Here is a 20,898-nt window from a genome sequence, read left to right as displayed (position 1 = left end):
GAACGATCTCCTACAGCATGAACTTTAACATTCATTCAGCAAAATCTCAGAACTTTGCCCTGGGCCTACATGGTTCCACACCATACCTAACTTATCTTGACACACACCTGCAAGCTCAAGCCTTTACCACAATAAGGAATTCAGAAGTTGGTCAGGCCAAAGCTATCCCTGGCCAAAGAAAAGTAACAGTTATTGGTTCATTTCAGGTTGTTCTCAAGAAGGGAAAATACATCATCCTACAAGATCTGTAAAAGCCTCTTCCGTGTTGCGTCTCAACTCAGGTAAGGCAGTCACTGCAAAGCAGACGGTGGGGGAGAACATGGGGAAGCGTTTTCCTTCATTTCATCCCCAAAGACAGAAGACATTAGCACAGAGATGGCCACGGTTTTCCAATGGTCATTTGATTTCATGGGATTATTACTGTAGCCAACATCTGTCTCCCTAAGAGGCAAATTATTTTCACAACTAAAAGCTATTATTAACATTAACTCCAATAGAAACAATAAATGGTAGCTATTATTGATCACTTTTATACAGGTTTTCACATAAAGGAGAAAATAAATGAAAATACTGTCATTTTTCAAAGGAATACCTTGGGAATCCTTTATAATCCTTATGATCCCCCGTTTCCTTCTCCAAGATGGGAAGAACACCATGAAGAGGACACTGAGAGCATGTACAGCCCAGGCTCAGCTGTGCGTGATTTCCCTCATACTAGAGAAGCTCAGGGAACTTTCTTTTCAGCCGCAAGACAAGAGTTTTACTTAGTGCCCCCTCTTTCACGCCAGCATCAAATATGGGTGATAAGTTCATTGCTGTCAGCAGTTAATGCCAGGTCCAGTGTTTCTCATAGGTGGCTATGGCAACACGCTCCCCGCTGCCTCCCCGATCCACACAGTCATCCTGGAGGAACAGAGTGCAGCTGGGAAGGTGAACAATGACTGTCAGCATGAACTTTAACATTCATTTAGTTTTTGATGGGGGGCAAAAACCTGGAGGTGGGGGGACAGAGTAATTACTGCCAAATCTTTAATAAGAGTTGGACAACTCAGGTAATACAGACAGACTGATCAGGGAGTGGTGGGTGGGGTAGTTAGAAACTTTGAAAGCCATCAAGGCCTACAGTCTGTTTAAAAACAACCAAAAAACACCCTTTCGTTATACCTGAGCAAACTGAAGAATCATTTCAAAAACAGAATTGTCAGATATCACTACCAGAGAAGTGGCATTTAAACAACCAAATACTAGCATGAATTAGATAACTGGATCATTTTTCACTGTCTTAAGAGAAAAACAAATCCAAGACTACCAGAAATCTTTTAAAATGGTGTTTAGCAGCATATAAGTTTTTTAGTTAAGGGACTCAGAAGGGACAGAGTAAATCAATTCAAATCAAAACTTAATGGTTTCATAGGACTTCATATGAACAAGCAACTTATTTGTCCTACACATATTTTTGACTGGTTTAAAATCAGACAAGGATAAAATGATCTTTTCCTAACCCCAAATTTGGGAGAACACACGGTTTTGTTAGGTTCAAGCCCACCCACATTAAGCATTAACCAGTTAATATTATTGCTGCCACCCTCCAACTTGGAGAGAGACCCCCAAGAGGTTTTAGTAGTGCCTTTACCACTTAGGAAGAAACAAAAAGGTGGATATAGCAAAATGCCAGCCTCCTTGGGCTGTTTCTCCACATGTATTTGGGAGGCAGCAAAACAATCCCTGCTCACTTCAGTCTTCTACACCCAGCCTTGCAAACCACCCACCAAGAATCTCAGCAGAGCCTTTTACTGATACACACACACACCTGGGCCTATCTCTTTAACAATAAAAGAAAACAACTCCCTTTAAAATTCCATTCCAGTGAATGGAATAACTGTGATTATTAGTATTGGTACCCCCTGTATAAATCCAGTTTATTCTTGCTCACCTACAGAGGGGTACACAGATGACAACTCCATTCAAGATATAGTGAAGACAGCCAAAAACAATAGTTCACATTAAAATAATTTTGTGGAAATTATAAAACCAAGAGAGAAAAATTGAGACATACGTTTGCTACTTTTTAAAACTACTAAACTTTTAATGTATTTGCTTATATGCTCCAGAAAAAGTTAGAAGCAAAATATAGCAATATCTTCAGCAAGGTCTCTCAACCATATGGGGCCTCAGTATCATTTGTCAAAGTATATCACTAACGTTTTCTGACTGTGGCATACTATACATTTGTTAATTCAAAGTCATAAAAAGGCCTCAAAAATCCATTTTAAGTTTGATATTCCCATCAGCTTATCATTCATGAGGATCTGAATATTTCCTAACCTACTTCCTAGAACAGACTATTCAAAGTATAATAGGAGAGTTAAAAGAGGTTACGTGTTTATGTAATGTGTTATGTGAGAGACACAGAGAGAATATATTTGTTATTTCAGGCAGACTGAAGACCGAGCTTCCGGTATCAGCTCCCCAAGTGCCTGCTCTCTCTTAGTCAAGTCTCCCTTGAAGAGATGTCCCATATCTTGAGACTGCAGAAAATATAAAGCTATTATATTAATTCATCCTGCCTCTACAGTAAACTGGCCCATCATCCCAGGGATGGCCTAAACCTAAGTCCTTCTTCCTCAACACCAATGAACTGTTCCCTTCAGCCTTAAAATTAATAACCTTAATATCTATCTGGTATTTGTTTTTAACAGTGAGCAACCTACAGTGCATACATCTCCTTGATAACAGTGGAAGATCAAAGAACTTTTCTTATAACCTGCAATCAGCTACTCAGCCAAAAAACAAAACAAAACCTTGACTGCCTAAGGAGGAAGACTGTGTTCGGGTGAGCTGGCATAGCTAGTGCAGAGTTCAAATTTTCTGCTGATAATCTTTTACACTTTGGGAAAACTTTAATATCTGTACCTGAAGGCTTATTCACCTAAAAATGTGTTAACTCAAAGAAAATGTCAGAATGTTTCCTTTCTGCTCTTACACAGCATTGTTTTGTCAATCAATGTAGCCTGCACTGAAAGGACCTGCATAGACTATGTCTGTGCAAAGTGCCCGGGTGACTGCTTTCACCACAGTCTGTATGGTTGGAAATGAGAATTCATAATTAATAGTAAAATCTAAGGCAAACTAAGGCTGCTGGGTTGGGATTTCTGCCAGCTAGCTGGTACTGGCTTCCTGACTCAAGAGATGAACCTAAATGAGATAGGAAGCCTGTCCCACAGCAGCCTTCCTCTCACTACTTTCCTGGAATCTAATGCAACAAACTTATCACACACACCACATTCACATCCCACTGTTACTTCAAAATTAATCAGGTTTAAATTTTAGATCAGAATCATGACCCACTGTTTGCATTTAGAAATTGTACAAAAGACCATAGATACATTCTGGTGATTCCTTACATTTTACAGTTCCTACGTTAGCCTCTCAAGGCCACAAGTTGCCGCCACGTCTTCTCTGAATGGCTTTCTCAGTGCTGAATACCAACAGCCGTATTACAGTATCAAGGATTCTGTCAGGTAGGGTTTACAGACCAGACTGTTCATGCAGCAAGGTGCCAACTCAGGCTTCAATGTTCTACTTGTATTTTCTGACCAACTTGCAGAAGTGAGCAATCTTCTTAAAATGCCATTCCTGTTGGCAGGGAAGAATGAAACGGCACACATCCTAGCATTCTAAGAACACCTGCTTTAAATAAAATCCAGTGATCATGGACTCTTTCACATTGTTTAAGGGGAAAGCTGCTGTGGGAATATAGACAGTAGGCATAAACAGTGATATATTTTACTCACAAGTATTTTGGGGGTTGCTTTCATTTTCTACAAATCAGTGCCACTTCTGTGCTAAAGTTAAGAGACAGGCAATGAAGTGTTCGCTTAAGTTAACTACCTTGGTTTTTAGTGTGCTAATTACTATAAGTCATCGTTTTTGTGATCACGAAAACACAAAGAATGAGGTCTGCCTAGATGGGATTACAAAGATTTAGCCAATTTCTTGGTACATAACAGAAGGTACCACAGGATCACTCTCTGTTTTGTAAATATTTCGCTCCCATGAAATGCACAATGCACAACGCGTGTGACCATGTATTGTGTGCTAGTCCGGGAAGCCAGCATACACATTAATAGGAACTCCCAAGCATTATTTTCCTACATCAGTGCAAAGAAGGTTCATAAACTTCTTTAAAAGTTCAGCTTTAATGACAAAAGATCTATTACATCAGTCTTTCTTCAAAATAAGATAGACGTGAATAAACAACTTCAAACAGGAGGTACCACGGCCTCTTCAATACACTGTAGCCAGTGCGCTGGGCCCTTGGGGATGCCCAGTGATATACACGTTGAAGCAGTAATGTAAGTCTGTGAGCCACTGTTCCTGAACACTTCCACTCTTCAATGTCTGGAGAGAAAAACAAGAGTAATTTGAGAATTGTACCCAAATCTCTATGCTACCTGACAGTATTTTTCACACCCAAACACAATTTCCCAGAGCTGTGGCAACTGCATCCCCGTCTATAAATTACCATAAGAAGTCTTCCAGGAAACAGGGAACTATTAATCGGGCATTACCACAGGCGGTGGAAATTCCTAGTTATATCCTCAAATGCCAACGGTTTCTTGTTGAGTGTGTTCCCTCCTGCACATGCTAGAGACTAATGAAATTTCACCACCAACCGTCCCTTCACCCTTGCCTCCCCCTCTTGCCATTCTAGTGTCTCATGATCTTTACCCCAATGCCAACTGAGAATAACTCTACAGGGCCAACCAACAATTTCTGTCAATCTCTTCTTTACAGAAATGGGCTGATTCTCCAGTCTGGGAATAATCCAAGCTCTTGATTTTCTTCCCTTCACTATTTCTGAATTATTCCACTGCCACTTCCATTACCCCTACAAAGGCTACTGAGAAAATTCTAATGAGCACCTGTGTTATATGCATGTAAAAGCACTATTACTTCAAAGTATTACTACAAATCTCAAGGGACAACCTGCAAATCAAACTATACAAAACACCTTTTTAACCCCCCCAAACTAAAATCACCAAAGAAATCCTAAATAACAGAGCTGTCCCCGCCAAACAGACACAGCTGAAGGCAGAGAGCCAACCATTAGACAAAGCTGAAGTCTGCAACTACTTCTGATTTTCTTACTTTCCAGTGAACTAAGTGACTAGAAATTGGCCTGAAGTTTATTCCTGCTAATTTCCTTAATGACAACATTTACTGAACACTTTACAAATGTCAGGTATACTAAAAAATTTACTTTGGTTATCTCCTTTAATGATCACCAAAACACAATAAAGTTGACATTATTTCCATTTTTGTAGATAGGAAAACAAGCTTGGATAGGTAAGAAAGAAAGAAAACAACTTGCCCAGCTGTCACAGTTCATTAAGAGTCTGTATTACAGTCTAGGTAGGAATGACTCTGATGCCCTTACCTTTTCAAACTAAACTAAGCTTTGTCACCTTCATTTAGTTTGATTATTTTAAGACTTTTATTACCAGTTCTGGAATAACAGACACACACCCCCGTTAAGTCACAGTCAGGTGCTGGACAGCACAGGAGACCCTGAGAAATTACCACACTGGGATTAATTCCTGGACTCAATATATGGGATCCCTTTCCTCCCTCAAAACACACTTCCCTCCCATGCCCCTGTCATAAATTCATTCTTATGCTAATATTGCAAAGCCTCCGGTACCATGCTTCTTACCGTGATATTCTTGATGATCTGCTGCACCAAGATCGCATTGGTCAACATATGAGTCCTGAGGGGTGCGTGCTGAAGCAGCAGTCGAAGCAGCTGGCCCACAACAGGCAGCTCCTCAGGCCCAACTCTGTTCACCCGCAGGCTCTGCAGCATCAACCTGAGGACTCGAGGCAAGAGAGCCAGGATGGAGACACAGACCCCCCACAGCTTGTCCCTAAAATAACAGAGACAGAAATGAGTCAGTGAGCAAATGCACACAGGAAAAGCCCCCACTTTCCATATCCCCCCAAACTGAAATGTCCCTTTAAGAAACATGTTTTCCAATAACATTTAAGCCGAGAGCCAAATCAAGAATGCAATCTTATTTACAATAGCCCCCCCCAACACACACACGAAATACCTAGGAATACATCTAACCAAGGAGGTGAAAGATCTCTACAAGAAAGACTACAGAACACTGCTGAGAGAAATCACAGATGACACAGATAAATGAAAAAACATTGCATGCTCATGAATTGGAATAATCAGTATTGTTAAAATGGCCACACTGCTCAAAGCAATCTCCAGATTCAACTGTATTCCTATCAAACTACCAACATCATTCTTCACACAATTAGAAAAAAATATTCTAAAATTCATATGGGACCAAAACAAGAGTCAGAATGGCCAAAGCAATCCTAAGCAAAAACAACCTGACTTCACACTATACTACAAGGCTACAGTAACTAAAACAGCATGGTAATGGTAGAAAACAACAAACACATAGACCAGTGGAACAGAAAAGAGAACCCAGAAATAAAGCCACATACCTACAACTATCTCATCTTCAACTCAGGTGACAAAAACAAGCAAAAGGGCAAGGATTCCCTATTCAATAAATGGTGCTGGGACAACTGGCTATCCTTTTGTAGAAGAATAAAAATGGATCCCTATCTTTCATCATATACAAAAAATTAACTTGGCCAGGCATGGTGGCTCACACCTGTAATCCCAGCACTTTGGGAGGCTGAGGCAGGTGGATCACGAGGTCAAGAGATAGAGACCATCCTAGCCAACATGGAGAAACCCTGTCTCTACTAAAGATACAAAATTAGCTGGGCATAGTGGCATGCGCCTATAGTCCCAGCTACTTGGGAGGCTGAGGCAGGAGAATTCTTGAACCCGGGAGGCGGAGGTTGCAGTGAGCCAAGATCCTAGCAAAAGAGCAAGACTCTGTCTCAAAAAAAAAAAATTAACTCAAGAAAGATTAAGAATTCATTACTAAGTCCTCAAAAGCAATTGCAAAAAAAAAAAAAAAAAGGTGGGACGTAATTAAACTGAAGAACAAGAGAAACTCTCCGCATTTCAGTAAACCTGGTGTTTTTCACTAACATTTAGGCTAAGAGCCAAATCAAGAACAATGAACATCATTCTCTTGGTATCTTTATAGAGCAAAATGTTTATGGTAGAGACAGGTGACCCTGCAGCTAGCCTAACCACATTCTACAAGTGTTAATTAGATAGTGCAATATTCATATGGACCTAGAGTCCACTGACTATGAAAGGCTCTGACTTTGTTGCAGCTTCTTTACCAGGAGCGTATAATCCTCCTAGTTCCCAAATCTTTCTGCGAGAACCTCACTACCTCCAGGTCTAGAGGGAGCAGCCCTTTCACCATATAACCAATTTCCCTGACTCCACATATGGTAATTCCATCTATGGTGAATAGTGAATCCATTCTAGGCCAAATAGATACTCCTATGCAGAGCCCAGCTGGGACAGTCATGTGCAAGGAGAAAAGAGAAAGCCGGGCCGGGCGCAGTGGCTCAAGCCTGTAATCCCAGCACTTTGGGAGGCCGAGACGGGCGGATCACGAGGTCAGGAGATCGAGACCATCCTAGCTAACACGGTGATACCCCGTCTCTAATAAAAAAAAAAAAAATACAAAAAACTAGCCGGGCGAGGTGGCGGGCGCCTGTAGTCCCAGCTACTCGGGAGGCTGAGGCAGGAGAATGGTGTAAACCCGGGAGGCGGAGCTTGCAGTGAGCTGAGATCCGGCCACTGCACTCCAGCCTGGGCAAAAAAAAAAAAGAGAAAGCCGGACTGCAGACGTAGATAACGCAAAGGCACAGAGATACAGACTACACAAACTAGAAGAAAAATAGAGTAAGCTGCTTTGTCCGTTGCTAAATTTCTAATTCCTAGCCCTTGAGTTTTACAAGTTACTCCTATAATAATCAATATTTTCATTTTCTACTTTTCTTAATTTGAGTGGATTTCAAATAACCACAGACCTTTAAAAAAAAAGATAGCCAACCTCAAGGCCAGATGGGTGAAACCTCTAGGTGACAGAAACTATAACAAAATTCATATAAAGATACCCAGTCATACAAAACTGTATGTGGGATTCTAGGGCTAGGATTTTCAACAGTCAAGAGTACTGGAAGCTGAGGCTTCAAAACCCAGGTATGGAAGGCAAGGAGTTTGAACTATGATCCTTGCATAAAATGGGAAGCCAGGAAAACGCAAATGTCAAACTATCCTACAGGGAAGTCTACAAACCTCCACAGAACTCCCACAAAAGACACCTTAGGGAAAAGAGTCTTGCAGCCCAAAATATACAAGTCTGTTCAACTTGCTCCCTAAAATAAGGGAGAATGCCCACACCGGAGAAAAAAGGAGCTAATGGAACTAACAAGAACTTTAAAGAAACACCAGTAAACCAAGAAGCAAGAATGACAAAATACCAAATGAAAATCCAAAACAGAAACAAATCCAAAAGAAAACAAAGCAATAATTGATGAAATAAAATCTCAGTAGGAGGATTAAGTAAAAGAATTAGCAAATTAAAAGATTTTTAAGAGATAAAGAAGACAGAATAAAAAGCTTCCTATGTTTAAAAGGAGTTTTTACAAGAAAATAGAAACAATGGGGGAAGATGGTTAGAAATTAATAACAACTTTCCAGACTTGAAGAAAAAAAATTGAATCTTTGTATTATGGAAGCACACTATGTCTCGGGCAGGATAAATAACAAACCTACACTAGGACACATCCTGATCTGCAACACACCGAAGATGAAGAGAAAACAGTAAAAATATAGATTACTACCTATAAGATTACTGCCTACAAACTAAGAGGGCTCAGACTAATAGCAGATTTTTCATTAGTAACACTGAGGCAAGGAGACAATAGAACAGTATCTTCAAGGCACAGCAGACACAGTACTAAACAACTCAACTTGGTCAAACCTAACTTTCTGGCCAGCATTTGTGAAATCAAAGGCTCCCCAGTAATTTGACCAGCACTCTCATCATTTTGTAATCTTATAAACACCTTCTCCAGTGGGGAAGAAATAACCCAAATGGGAATTTTAGTACCTAAGACTTTGGCTGCCAACTGTGCCTAATATCCTAGTAATGTCAACCTTTCCAGTACCCAGTATAGAACACCTGTAAAACTGGGCATTTTAAACAGGCAAACAAGTATTACACACACTTAATTTTGTTCATTCCAGCCACATGAAGTCAAAGGATGTTTCTCTATAAGAGACTGTAATAGATCTTTGAAACTTTGCATGAAGTTGTTTTAGGAGCCATATCAAGTGACAGGAAATAACAAATAGCAATACACACATTTCATTAAGTGGGGATCTTATAAAATCTCTAGAACCCTGAGAAGTTCCTTGCTACTTATAAAGCCTTTTCTTGACCTGTCAGACCTAAAGTTTGATGATGTATAAGAAAACTATCATCAAATTTATGTTATGCATAAATTTTATAGTATATTTAAAGTGAAATACAAAATTTTTTCCATACACATACTCTTACTGGAAAAAATTTGAATGCTGACAATAAAATGGCTAAGTTATGGTACATGCATGTAACAGAATACTACAGAGCAGACAGCAAACTATGGCCACAGGCCAAATCCAGCCCATGACAAGTATTTGTAAATAGTTTTACTGGAACACAATCATACTTATTTATTTACATATTATCGATTGATGCTTTCACACTACCATGGTAGTGTTGAGTAGCCATGACAGAGACCTTAATGGTCTGCAAAACCATTAGTAAAATTAGTAAAAAAAAATATTTACTAACTGACCCTTTATAGAAAGAAGTTTGCTGAACCCTGGTATGCAGAAATAAAAATGAATGAAATACAGCTAAATGAATCAACTTCAACCAATCTCAAAAGCAATGCTGAGAGAATCAAATCACAAAAAATACATGCAGTGTAATTCCCATTACAAAAAATCCACAAATAATGCAAAACAAATATGATACTGTTAAAAAATGCACATAAAACCTTTTTTTATAAAGGTAATGAAGTTGATCAACACCAAAGTGATCTGGGGCAGAGGGGTACGTAAAAGACATTTAACTGTACAGGGTACATTAACAGTATATGTGCTGATGATATTCTATATCGGAACCTTGGGGTTGGTTAAATGGAGGCTCAGTTTATAATTACCTTTTAAACTACATACATGTTTTTAATACATTCAGTATATCTATTTTCATGTCATTTAAAAGTTCAAAAAAGGCCAAAAGGCACACATCAAAACATTAACAGCAGGTGACAGAATATTTGCCAACCTGTTAGCAGGTTTTAAAACCTTCTACAATGAACTTTTAATGGGCACACCAATAAGAATACAAGGATAAAATACTTTTTAAAATGAAAGTAAAATCTTCCCAACTATGCTAAAAGCTCTAGCCTGAATATTATACATGAGCAAAAGTACTAATTAAAAACACTAGCATCTTAGAAACATTTCCTTAAATCCAAGATTTTAAAATTCCCACTCTGGCTAGCTCTAATGAAGCTCAAAACAAAATACAAAGGTTTGTACTAATAGCCCATCCTCCTAAGGGTAGAATTATTTTTCTTGCTAGACTTACAGCAATGTTAATAAAAGAAACCTCACAAAAAATTTTATAATGCCATCTAACTTTTCAAATTTGTAACTTAAAGGGGAAAAAAACAAAAAACTAAAAATTTTCACGACAACACAAAGGGGATTCATGAAGGAACAAAGAAAAAGCTAGCCAGGCTGACACAAACTCTCTGAAAGAGACTTTAAGGTATTTGTATAACCTAATTATCTTTAACTGTCTCTATTATTATTTGGTTGGGGGAGGGAGAACAGTAGGAAAATTAAGGTTGAAGAATAAAAAATAATTACCTTTTTCTTAGATGTTCTGCTTCCCCCTTCTCTATAGTGAGCAGAAAATAAAGAAGACTGTAGCAACAAGAAGCCAGAAATGGCAGTAGAGTCTCACTAACTACACAAGTATGATCCAGGAGCTTACAGATAACACCAAAAACACAGCCAGCCGTGCTGTCAGGAATTACAGTCAACCCAACCTAAGCAGAGAAAAACAAGATTAATTACCTCTTCAAAACAGCCCCCCTCCTGCAAATAAAACCAAAACCTGTTAATTCATGATTAACTGTACATCATTTCTACTGAAAACTAATATATACCTAACACATACCACCTGCCACACCTTAAGGTCCTGTTTTTCTTTGAGAATTTAATCTCTAAATTAAATGACTCTGAAAACATGCAAACACAAGAAGTGCTATTAACCCAATCCACTGTCTGCCCTTCACGACAAAGTCTTCTGAATTTTCTATAAAATGTCTACTGCTGGTTAGAAATTACTATTTAAAGGGATTATTTCATGTACTCAAAATCTGAGTACCAACAATCACACTTAAAAATTTTTTAATTATTCAGGCTGGAAAACTTGCATGTGGCACCACTCCTATGCCAGGTAATTAAATGTATAAATAGCTCATTTTAAAATTAGCCTTCCTCTGCACTTTGATTTAGTCATTCAGACATGAATAAACATACCTCTACTGGAGTCAGTAAAAGATATTACTATAGTTAACATTTGACTGCTTCACTGCCAAGAAACCCAGTAAAGGTCATTAGGGTTTGTTAATTCATCTAGAATGTACTGTATGCATTGTCATTAAGGTACAATCTAACTTGTTACTGTATATATACATGGTTTCAATCTCCTGGAGACTACTGTTGGGTAATGATTTTAGAAAGTCTGCAAACTCTGATGTCTTAACCTCCTCCACAGGCTGTGTGAAAATAGTGGCCAAGACTGTCTGGCATATCGATCTTTTACTAGAATAATGAATGTAGTCAAAGGAGAGTCTAATTCTCCGGAGTGGAGATAGAGAAAAAAAAAGTGGGCATTGTTGATGACACAGGGATAAGGATTGCAAGTTTGACAGCAGGGAGAAGGTACCAGGAATTCAAAGCAGCACTCTCTTCCAACTCAAGGGAAATAACATTTTAAAAGAGAAAAAGGAGTCTGGATATGCCTGTATTTTATCCAAACAAGTATGTTTCTCAAAGATATAATTTGGGAGCCCTGCTTTGTACTATTATACATTACAATAAAAAGCCAAAGATAAAGAGTGTAAACACTGGAGGAAGTTAAAAGCAACTACAGAGGTATATCTAATGTGGATTTAATACCAATGGAAATGAGACATCCAGTATCAAGTAACAGGCCAGTCTCAGGGTTGAGTCTACAGCTTCCAGGGACCACACCTTGTGCCAGGTTAGATAATGTGCCTACTTTGGACCCCAAACCTTCTAGGTGGAACCCAGACTCCAGTCTAGATGTTGAATTCTCAATACACTGAGGCAAAGTACATGCGAATTACAGAAGTTGGAAAGGATTTGAAGTTTAATTTTCAGGTCCCTTATTTCACTGATTTAGAAAAGTGAGGTCCTAAGAAGAGACTGTTCCCAAGGTCACTCAGAATTAAATTAATAACAGCCAGGAAAAATACCAAGATTCCTCAGTTCTTGCCAATGCATCATGCTGCAAGAGGCTATGGTATCATTAAGCTTAGAATTCCAGATACACTATTTCTGGGGCTATGGTAAACTCTATTCTAACCAATGCATCTTGTGTTCATTCTTAAGAGAAAAAGTTGAAGGATACTTACCAAATGCTTACTGATGGCACTTTGCAGGATGTCAAAGTTCTGACTTCGGGCAGGAATAACCAATAAACTGTGAAAAACTGCCTGTCAGAAAAGGAGAAAACCAGTAACCAAATCAGAACATTTTAGGTCAGAAACAAGTTCAACAGATTTTTTTTTTTTTTTCTCTGAGACAGAGTTTCACTCTGTCACCCAGGCTGGAGTGTAGTGATGCAATCTCAGCTCACTGCAACCCCCATGACCTGGCTCAAGCAATCCTCTGGCCTCAGCCTCCCAAGTAGCTGGGACTACAGGTGCACACCACCACGCCCGGCTAATTTTTGTATTCTTAGCAGAGATGGGGTTTCACCATTTTGCCCAGGCTCACCTTAAACTCCTGGATTCAAGCAACCCACCTACCTCAAGACTCCCAAAGTGCTAGGATTACAGGTGTGAGCCACTGTGCCCAGCAACAGATTCTTTTAATACTTACTTGCTCTACAAATTTATAGGAAACATGTAACAAATTACTCTGAAGATGTAAATGTCAAAGATCAAACAAATAGACCTTAATATTTGGCCTAATTTTCCAAATAATTCATCTACTAATCATTTATTGACTACTGAGCTAGCCCCTATTAGGTGCCATGCACAGGAATAAAAGAATGAGAAACCTTCTCTTCTTTCTCATACCCCTCAAGTGGCTTACAATCTACCAACATGGAGACTGTACAGTAAGTCCTCACTTAACAACTTTAGCAGGTTCTTGTAAGCTATGACTTTAAGCAAAACAATGTATAATGCAATCATTTTTCCCCCCAATCAACATTATTAAAAAAAGTTTTTCAGCCAGCCTGGTGGCTCATGACTGTAATTCTAGCATTTTGGGAGGCCAAGGTAGGAGGACTGCTTGAGCCCAGGAGTTTGAAACCAGCCTGGTCAACATAGTGGTACCTCATCTAGAAGAAAAAAAAAAAAAGTTGGGCCAGATGTGGTAGCACGTGCTTGTGGTACCAGTTACTCGGAAGGTTGAGACAGGAGGATCGCCTGAGCCCAAGTGGTTGAGGCTGCAGTAAGCCATGATGGTGCCACTGCACTGTAGCCTGGATGACAGAGTGAGACACTGTCTCCAAAAAATATGTTATTCAAGGACCTAGTGTATATGTCATTTCCGTTTCCTAAAGAACCTACTGAGGATATTAAGTAAGGGCATACTGTATTTCTATTGAGTGCTACAACAGAAAGATCTGAGTGATATGAACAAAGGGCTAACAAAAGCTTTTTTTGCCCACCTGATAGAGAAATGTATCACAGAAAAATATTTATGACCCAGAAAATATAAATATCCTGTTCAGTTTATTCATGACACTGCCTCCTATTCTCTAAAGGTAAAAAAGAAATCTGCACAAAAAGTAGAGTTAGAAGTAAAACCCCTAGTATTTTTAATTTCCTAAGTTCTCAGATAAACAAGAGGAGTCAAGAACAGTACTGTCCTTACAGATACCAGTCACAGCACAAACTCCCAGAATCTGATACAGTATACTATCAAAAATGAAATATGTAAAAACATCACATGAAAAAAACAAGAATGGGGAAAGGAAGAATATCACTCTAGGAAGAGATCAGTCAATTAAGTTCAAGAGAGCTGTCATCTAGCCCTGAAAAATCAAGACTTTTTGTACTTTGTTATTTACAGATTTGAGAGTGGGGGCAGGGATCAACAGATCTATACATTATTTCTCTGTAAAGTTTCTTATAGATACTACCCAGATAATTTATTTGGTAACTTTTTCTTTTATACCTATAAGTAACAATCAGAAAAAAATCATTTCCAAGGCCATCTTCCTACTTCAAAACAAACATGGTGAATATTTTTATTAATCAAAGGTAAACCACATTTGAAAAGTGCACCTTCAATAATAACCACTTCATCACTTCCCTTCTGCCTCCCCTTGCTGCCCTAAACGATTCAGTTCTAAAGCCAACGGGTGGGGCCAAACTAGGTAAACTTTGGCACTGGATTTGGCGGGAGTGCTGAGATGGCCCAGAGTAGACAGCCTGCAAGAACCAGAGTCCAAATGGAGTGAGATGAGAGGGGTGGGAGCAAAGAAAGACTAATTACAGAGAAGCTGATCAAGTAAATATATTAAGTATAACTGGAGCCAGGTGTCTATCAGAGAAAGCAGGTACAAAAAAGAAACAGGATATAACTAGAATAAACTCTGTGGTGTTGAATGATGACTTTATGTCCAGTAAGAGGATATGGGAGAAGCAACACCCAACAGCAATAAGCACACCGAAATTCCACATGTTGGTTTCTAAATTCCATTCTCCACTGTTCTTTGCAGAAAACTGGTCTGCCATAACTACTCTAATATAATCTTCTCTTTCACAAATAGGAGACCACCTGAACTCTCCCCAAGTATCATACCAAGAAATTTACATGTGCTACCATACCCATAAGAAGCTGAGCTTTCCCTGAGAACTTAAAGTCACCATACAGACCCTGAGAGATAAAAGCAAGCTGAAAACCTAAAATAAATGTAAGATTTCAAGACCTGTAAGTAAACACAGTACCAGGCACTATGGGTAATAAAATGAGGATGTCATTGGCATGACCCTAGCATTGTGACCAGAGTCAAACAAAGCCATGAGAGAAATAAGTTAAATAACTATAAAAGATATAGTCCCTAGAGATAGGAAGAACATGAAGAGAATTCAAAATAAAATGAAAATATCAAGTTAATAAATTAATTGACACACCACCAACAACAAAAAAAGAATTAGGTTGTAACTTGAACTGAGAGACTACCCTGTTGAGAACACTGTCAAAACTGGCTAACAAAAAATAAAATCAGCCAGGAGAGAATATTACTTCAGATTTTGCATGAAAAAAATGAAACCAATATTACTTAGGATGGCATAATTTTGCATTCTCACTGGACAAGCACCTTTGAATGTTAAGAAATAGCAGCCAGGCACAGTGGCTCATGCCTGTAATCCCAGCACTTTGGGAGGCCAAAGCAGGTGGATCACCTGAGGTCAGAAGTTCAAGACCAGCCTGGCCAACATGGTGAAACCCCGTCTCTACTAAATATAAAAAATTAGCCGGGCATGGTGGCAGGCGCCCATAATCCCAGCTAGTTGGGAGGCTAAGGCAGGAGAATCGCTTGAACCCGGGAGGCAGAAGTTGCAGTGAGCCGAGATTGTGCCATTGCACATCAGCCTGGGCAACAAGAGTGAAACTTGGTCTCAAAAGAAAAGGAAAGAAATTTAAGAAATAAAGAATAGGCTCAAGCACGGTGGGTCACGCTTGTAATCCCAGCACTTTGGGAGGCCAAGGCAGGCAGATCACTTGAAGTCAGGAGTTCAAGACCAGCCTGGCCAACACGGTGAAACCCCGTCTCTACTAAAAATACAAAAATTAGCCAGGTGTGGGGGCTCATACCTGTAATCCCAGCTACTCAAGAGGCTGAGGCAAGAGAATCGCTTGAACCCAGGAGGCGGAGGCTGGCAGTGAGCTGAGACTGCACCACTGCACTCCGGCTTGGGCGACAGACAGAGTGAAACGATGTTTCCGAAAAAAAAAAAGAAAAAAAGGAGAGACAAATAGGTATGTAATGTAGTCTTCTTTTCTCTGCTGTGTCCCTGTATAGTTTTGGTATCATGTGATACTGGTATCACAGAATGAATTAAGGAGAATTTCCTCTTCCCTCCTTGATTTTTGGAAACAATTTCACGAGAATGGGTATTAGTTCTTCTTTGTACATTTGGCAGAATTCAGCTGTGAATCCATCTGGTCCTGGGCTTTTCATTCTTTGGAGATCTTTTTTTTGAGATGGAGTCTCGCTCTGTCACCCAGGCTGGAGTGCAGTGGCACGATCTCGGCTCACTGCAACCTCTACCTCCTGGGTTCAAGCGATTCTCCTGCCTCAGCCTCCCAGGTAGCGGGGACTACAGACTCATGCCACCACACCTAACTTTTGTATGTTTAGTAGAGACAGGGTTTCACCATAGGTGAGGCTGGTCTTGAACTCCTGACCTCGTGATCCTCCCGCCTCAGCCTCCCAAAGTGCTGGGATTACAGGCATGAGCCACTGCACCCGGCCTGGAGATTTTTTTATTACCAATTTAACCATACTACTCATTATTGGTCTGTTCAGATTTTCTGTTTCATCCTGGTTCAACCTTGGGGAGTTGTATGTTTCCAGGAATTTATCCATTTCCTCTAGATTTTTCAGTTTGTAGGTGTATAGTTGTTTGTAATAGTCCCTGTGGTATCAGTTGTTATGTCTCCTTTTCATTTCTGTTTTTGTCTATTTGGATCTTCACTATTCTTGCTTAGTCTAGCTACTGGCTATCAATCTTATCTTTTTGAAGAACCAACTTTGCATTTTGTTGACCCTTTGTATTGTTTTTTGATCTCTATTTCATTTAGTTCTGCTCTAATCTTTGTTATTTCAAGTCTTCTGCTCATTTTGGGCTTGGTTTGTTCTTACTTTTCGTTCCTTAAGGTACAATGTTAGGTTGTTGATTAGTAATCTTTCTACTTTTTTTCATGTAGACATTTAATGCTACAAATTTCCCTCTCAGCACTGCTTTTCCTGTATCTCATGGGTTTTAGTATGATTTGTTTCCATTTTCAATTGTTTCTAAAATGTTCTGTATTTCTATTTTAATTTCTTCAGTGACTCAATAATTGCTCAGGAGCATGTCATCATTCAGGTGTATGTTTTTTAATTTTGCAATATTTCAATACAAAGTGATGTATTTGCATCATTTGTAAAGTTCCTCTTGGTACTGATTTCTTATTTTATTCCACTGTGGTCTGAGAAGATACTTGGTATAATTTTGATTTTTTAAAATTTGTTGGGACTTGTTGTGACCTACCATATGGTCTATTTGGGAGATCGATAGTTCTATGTGATGATGAGAAGAATGCATATTCTGCAGTTTGTTGAGTAGAATGTTCTATAAATGTCTGTAAGGTCCACTTGGTCTAAAGTTCAACTTAAATCCAATGTTTCTTTGTATTTTCTTTCTCAATGATCTAATGCTGAGAGTGGGGTGTTACAGCACCCCACTATTATTGTATTGCCATGTATTTCTTCCGTTAGGTCTAGTAATACTCATGGAATCTGGATGCTCTGGTGTTGGGTGCATATATATTTAGAATTGTTGTATCCTCTTGCTGAATTGATCCCTTCATCATTACATAATGATTTTCTTTGTATTTGTTAAACCTGTTTCTGATTTGAAGTCTGTTTTACCTGTAAAAGTATAGCTACTCCTGCTCACTCTTGGTTTCTGTTTGTATGAGTATCTTTTACCACCTCTCTAATCCCAACTTTCAGCCAATAAATTACTATTTGGCTTTCAGAGTTTTTTTGCTTTTTCCTTTCAGCACTTTGATTATGCCATCCCATTCTCTTTTGGCCTGTAAGGTTTCTGCTAAAAAGTCTGCTGTTAGTCTGATGGGATTTTCTTTATAAATGACTAGACACGATTCTCTTGCTGATTTTAGAATTCTCTCTTTCATTTTGACTTTAGACAGTCTGATTATAATATGTCATGATGAAGTCCTTTCTGCAATGTATTCTCCTGAGGACTGCTGGGCCTTCTGAACCTGGATGTCTAAATCTCCTGCTAGGCTTGGAAAGTTTTCACCAATTACTTGGTTGGCTAGGTTTTCTAAACTTTAAATCTTTCTTCCCCTTGGGAATACCAATAATTCATAAGCTTAGTCACTTTACATAAGTCCCAAATGTCCTGGAGGCATTATTCATTCTTTTACTCCCTTATGAACACAGACACAAAATTCCTCCACAAGATACTTGCAAATCAAATCTAAAAGTACATCAAAGATAATATACCATGATGCAGGGTTTCTATCTCAGGGGTGCAAGAATGGTTCAATATACACAAACCAATAAATGTGATACTTCACATGAACCAAATTAAGAACAAAAACCATATGATCATTTCAAAATACACAAAAAATGCATTTGATAAAATTCAGCATCCCTTCATGAAAAAAACTCAACAAACTCGGCACAGAAGAAACATACCTCAAAAGTAATAAAGGCCATCCATATATGACAAACCCACAGCCAACATCACACTGAATGAGGAAAAGTTGGAAAGATTTCTTGTAAGAAATGGAACAAGACAAGGATGCCCACTTTCATCATCCTATTCAACACAGTACATGACATCCTAGCCAGAGCAATGAGGCAAGAGAAAAAAAAGACATCCAAATTGGAAAAGAGGAAGTTGAATTATCCCTGTTTGCTGATACGATTATTTTTTAAGACATGGGGTCTCGCTCTGTTGCCCCAACTGGAGTGCAGTGGCACAGTCATAGTTCACTGCATCCTCAAACTCTTGGGCTCCAGCTATCCTACTGCCCCAGCCTTCCAAGTAGAGGTATTACAGGTGCATGCCACCATATCCAACTAGATGGTATGATCTTATATCTAGAAATGAATTCAAGATATAAGATCAACATACAAAAATCAGTAATTTCTATATACCAATAACTAGTTCAGAACAAAATCAAGAAGGCAATCCCACTTATAATAGCTACAAAAACAAACAAACCTAGGAATATATTTAACCAAGGAGATAAAAGAGCTCTACAAAGAGAACTAGAAAACACTGATGAAAGAAAATGTAGATGACACAAACAAATGAAAAAACATTCAATGTTCAGATAGGAAAACTGACATTATTAAAATGACAACACTATCCAAATTAATCTTTAGAGTAAATGAAACTGCTATCAAAATACCAATGTCATTTTTCACAAAATTAGAAAAAAAATCCTAAAATTAATATGGAACCAAAACAAGAGCCTGAATAGCCAAAGCAATACTAAGCAAAAAGAGCAAAGCTGGAAGTATCACATTCCCTGTGATACTTTACATTACCTACAAGGCTGTAGTAAACACAACAACATGGTACTGGTATAAAAACAGATGCATAGATCAAGGGAACAGAATAGAGAACCCAAAAATAATGGCACATATTTATAACCAACTCAGCTTTGACAAAGTCAACAAGAACTACTGTGGAGACAGGACAACTTTTACCATTGGTGCTGGGAAAACTGGAATGTCATGCAGAAAAATGAAACTGGATCTCTCTTACAATATACAAAAATCAACTCGAGATGGATTAAACACTTAAATGTAAGATATGAAACTACAGAAATACTAAGAACCTAGAGAAAACTCTTCTGGACATTGATCTAGACAAATAATTCATGACTAACAGCCCAAAAGCACAAGCAACAAAAACAAAAATAGACAAATAGGACTTCATTACACTAAAAAATTTCTACACAGAAAAATAATTACCTAAGCAAACAGAAAACCTGCAGAATGGGAGGAAATATAGGCAAACCATGCATCCAACAGGAGACTAATACAAAAATTTACAATGCAAGGAACTTAAGCAACAGCAAAAAATCAACCACATTAAAAAGTAGACAGGATATGAATGGGTATTTTTCAAGATGACAAATTGGCCAAAAAGGCACACATGAAAAAATGCTCAACATCATTAATCATCAGAGAAATACAAATTAAAATCACAAAGAGATATCATCTTACACTAGTCAGAATGGATATTAAGACGACAAAGGGAACACTTATACACTGTTGGTTGAGAATGTCAATTAGTACAACCTCTGTGGAAATCAGTAGAAAGATTTCTCGAATAACTGAAAATAGAACTACCACTCGATCCAGCACGCCTATTACCGTGTATGTACCCAAAGGAAAAGAAATAATTACATCAAAAAGATACCTATGGTTATTGCAGGACTATTCACAATTCACAATAGCAAACATATGGAATTGACCTAAATGTTCCAACATATGCGTGGATAAAGAAAATGTGATATTTACACACAATGAAATACTATTTAGCCATAGAAAAGAATAAAATCATGCCTTCTGCAGCAACATGGATGTAACTGAAGGCCATTATCTTAAGTGAAACAAGTCAGACACAGACAAATAGCGCATATTCTTCCTTGTAAGTGGGAGCTAAAAATAATGTCTCCTCATGGACATAGAGTGTGAAATGACAGACAACAGAGACTCAAAAGGGTGAATGGGTGGGAGTGGGGTGAATGACAGGAGATTACTTAATGGGTACAGTGTACGTCGTTGGGTGATACTCTCAGAAACCTGATTCACCACTGTACAGTCTTACGCATGTAACAAAACTGCA

At 38.6% G+C, this 20,898-nt stretch overlaps 2 protein-coding genes across 19 annotated transcripts in view; one reads left to right on the top strand and one right to left on the bottom strand.

Annotated features, from left to right (window-relative positions):
• The window catches only part of INVS (inversin), a 236,930-nt gene that overhangs the window by 196,513 nt on the left and 19,519 nt on the right, over positions 1-20,898 (top strand). For 5 of the 17 annotated variants that reach the window (XM_015117204.3, XM_077965643.1, XM_077965644.1 and 2 more), the window contains 3 exons: positions 207-281; positions 2,700-2,833; positions 15,060-15,440. In XM_015117204.3, the coding sequence (XP_014972690.1) occupies positions 207-281; positions 2,700-2,806 (182 nt within the window). In that variant the 3' untranslated portion in view covers positions 2,807-2,833; positions 15,060-15,440. Of the gene's footprint in view, positions 1-206; positions 2,032-2,699; positions 2,956-3,413; positions 3,888-15,059; positions 15,441-20,898 lie in introns of those variants that run through there. The other 12 variants (XM_077965649.1, XM_077965642.1, XM_015117205.3 and 9 more) reach the window with 6 other exon arrangements.
• The window catches only part of TEX10 (testis expressed 10), a 50,715-nt gene continuing 34,000 nt past the window's right edge, over positions 4,184-20,898 (bottom strand). For both annotated transcript variants that reach the window (XM_001112220.5, XM_028835022.2), the window contains exons 12-15: positions 12,685-12,765; positions 10,886-11,067; positions 5,717-5,927; positions 4,184-4,401 (exon numbers count right to left, since the gene is read on the bottom strand). In XM_001112220.5, the coding sequence (XP_001112220.1) occupies positions 4,288-4,401; positions 5,717-5,927; positions 10,886-11,067; positions 12,685-12,765 (588 nt within the window). In that variant the 3' untranslated portion in view covers positions 4,184-4,287. The remainder of the gene's footprint in view (positions 4,402-5,716; positions 5,928-10,885; positions 11,068-12,684; positions 12,766-20,898) is intronic.

The sequence above is a fragment of the Macaca mulatta genome, chromosome 15 (assembly GCF_049350105.2).
Source record: "Macaca mulatta isolate MMU2019108-1 chromosome 15, T2T-MMU8v2.0, whole genome shotgun sequence".
Classification (NCBI taxonomy): domain Eukaryota; kingdom Metazoa; phylum Chordata; class Mammalia; order Primates; family Cercopithecidae; genus Macaca; species Macaca mulatta.
Note: the sequence above shows the minus strand (reverse complement) of the source record. Positions and strands in the feature narration are given on the sequence as shown.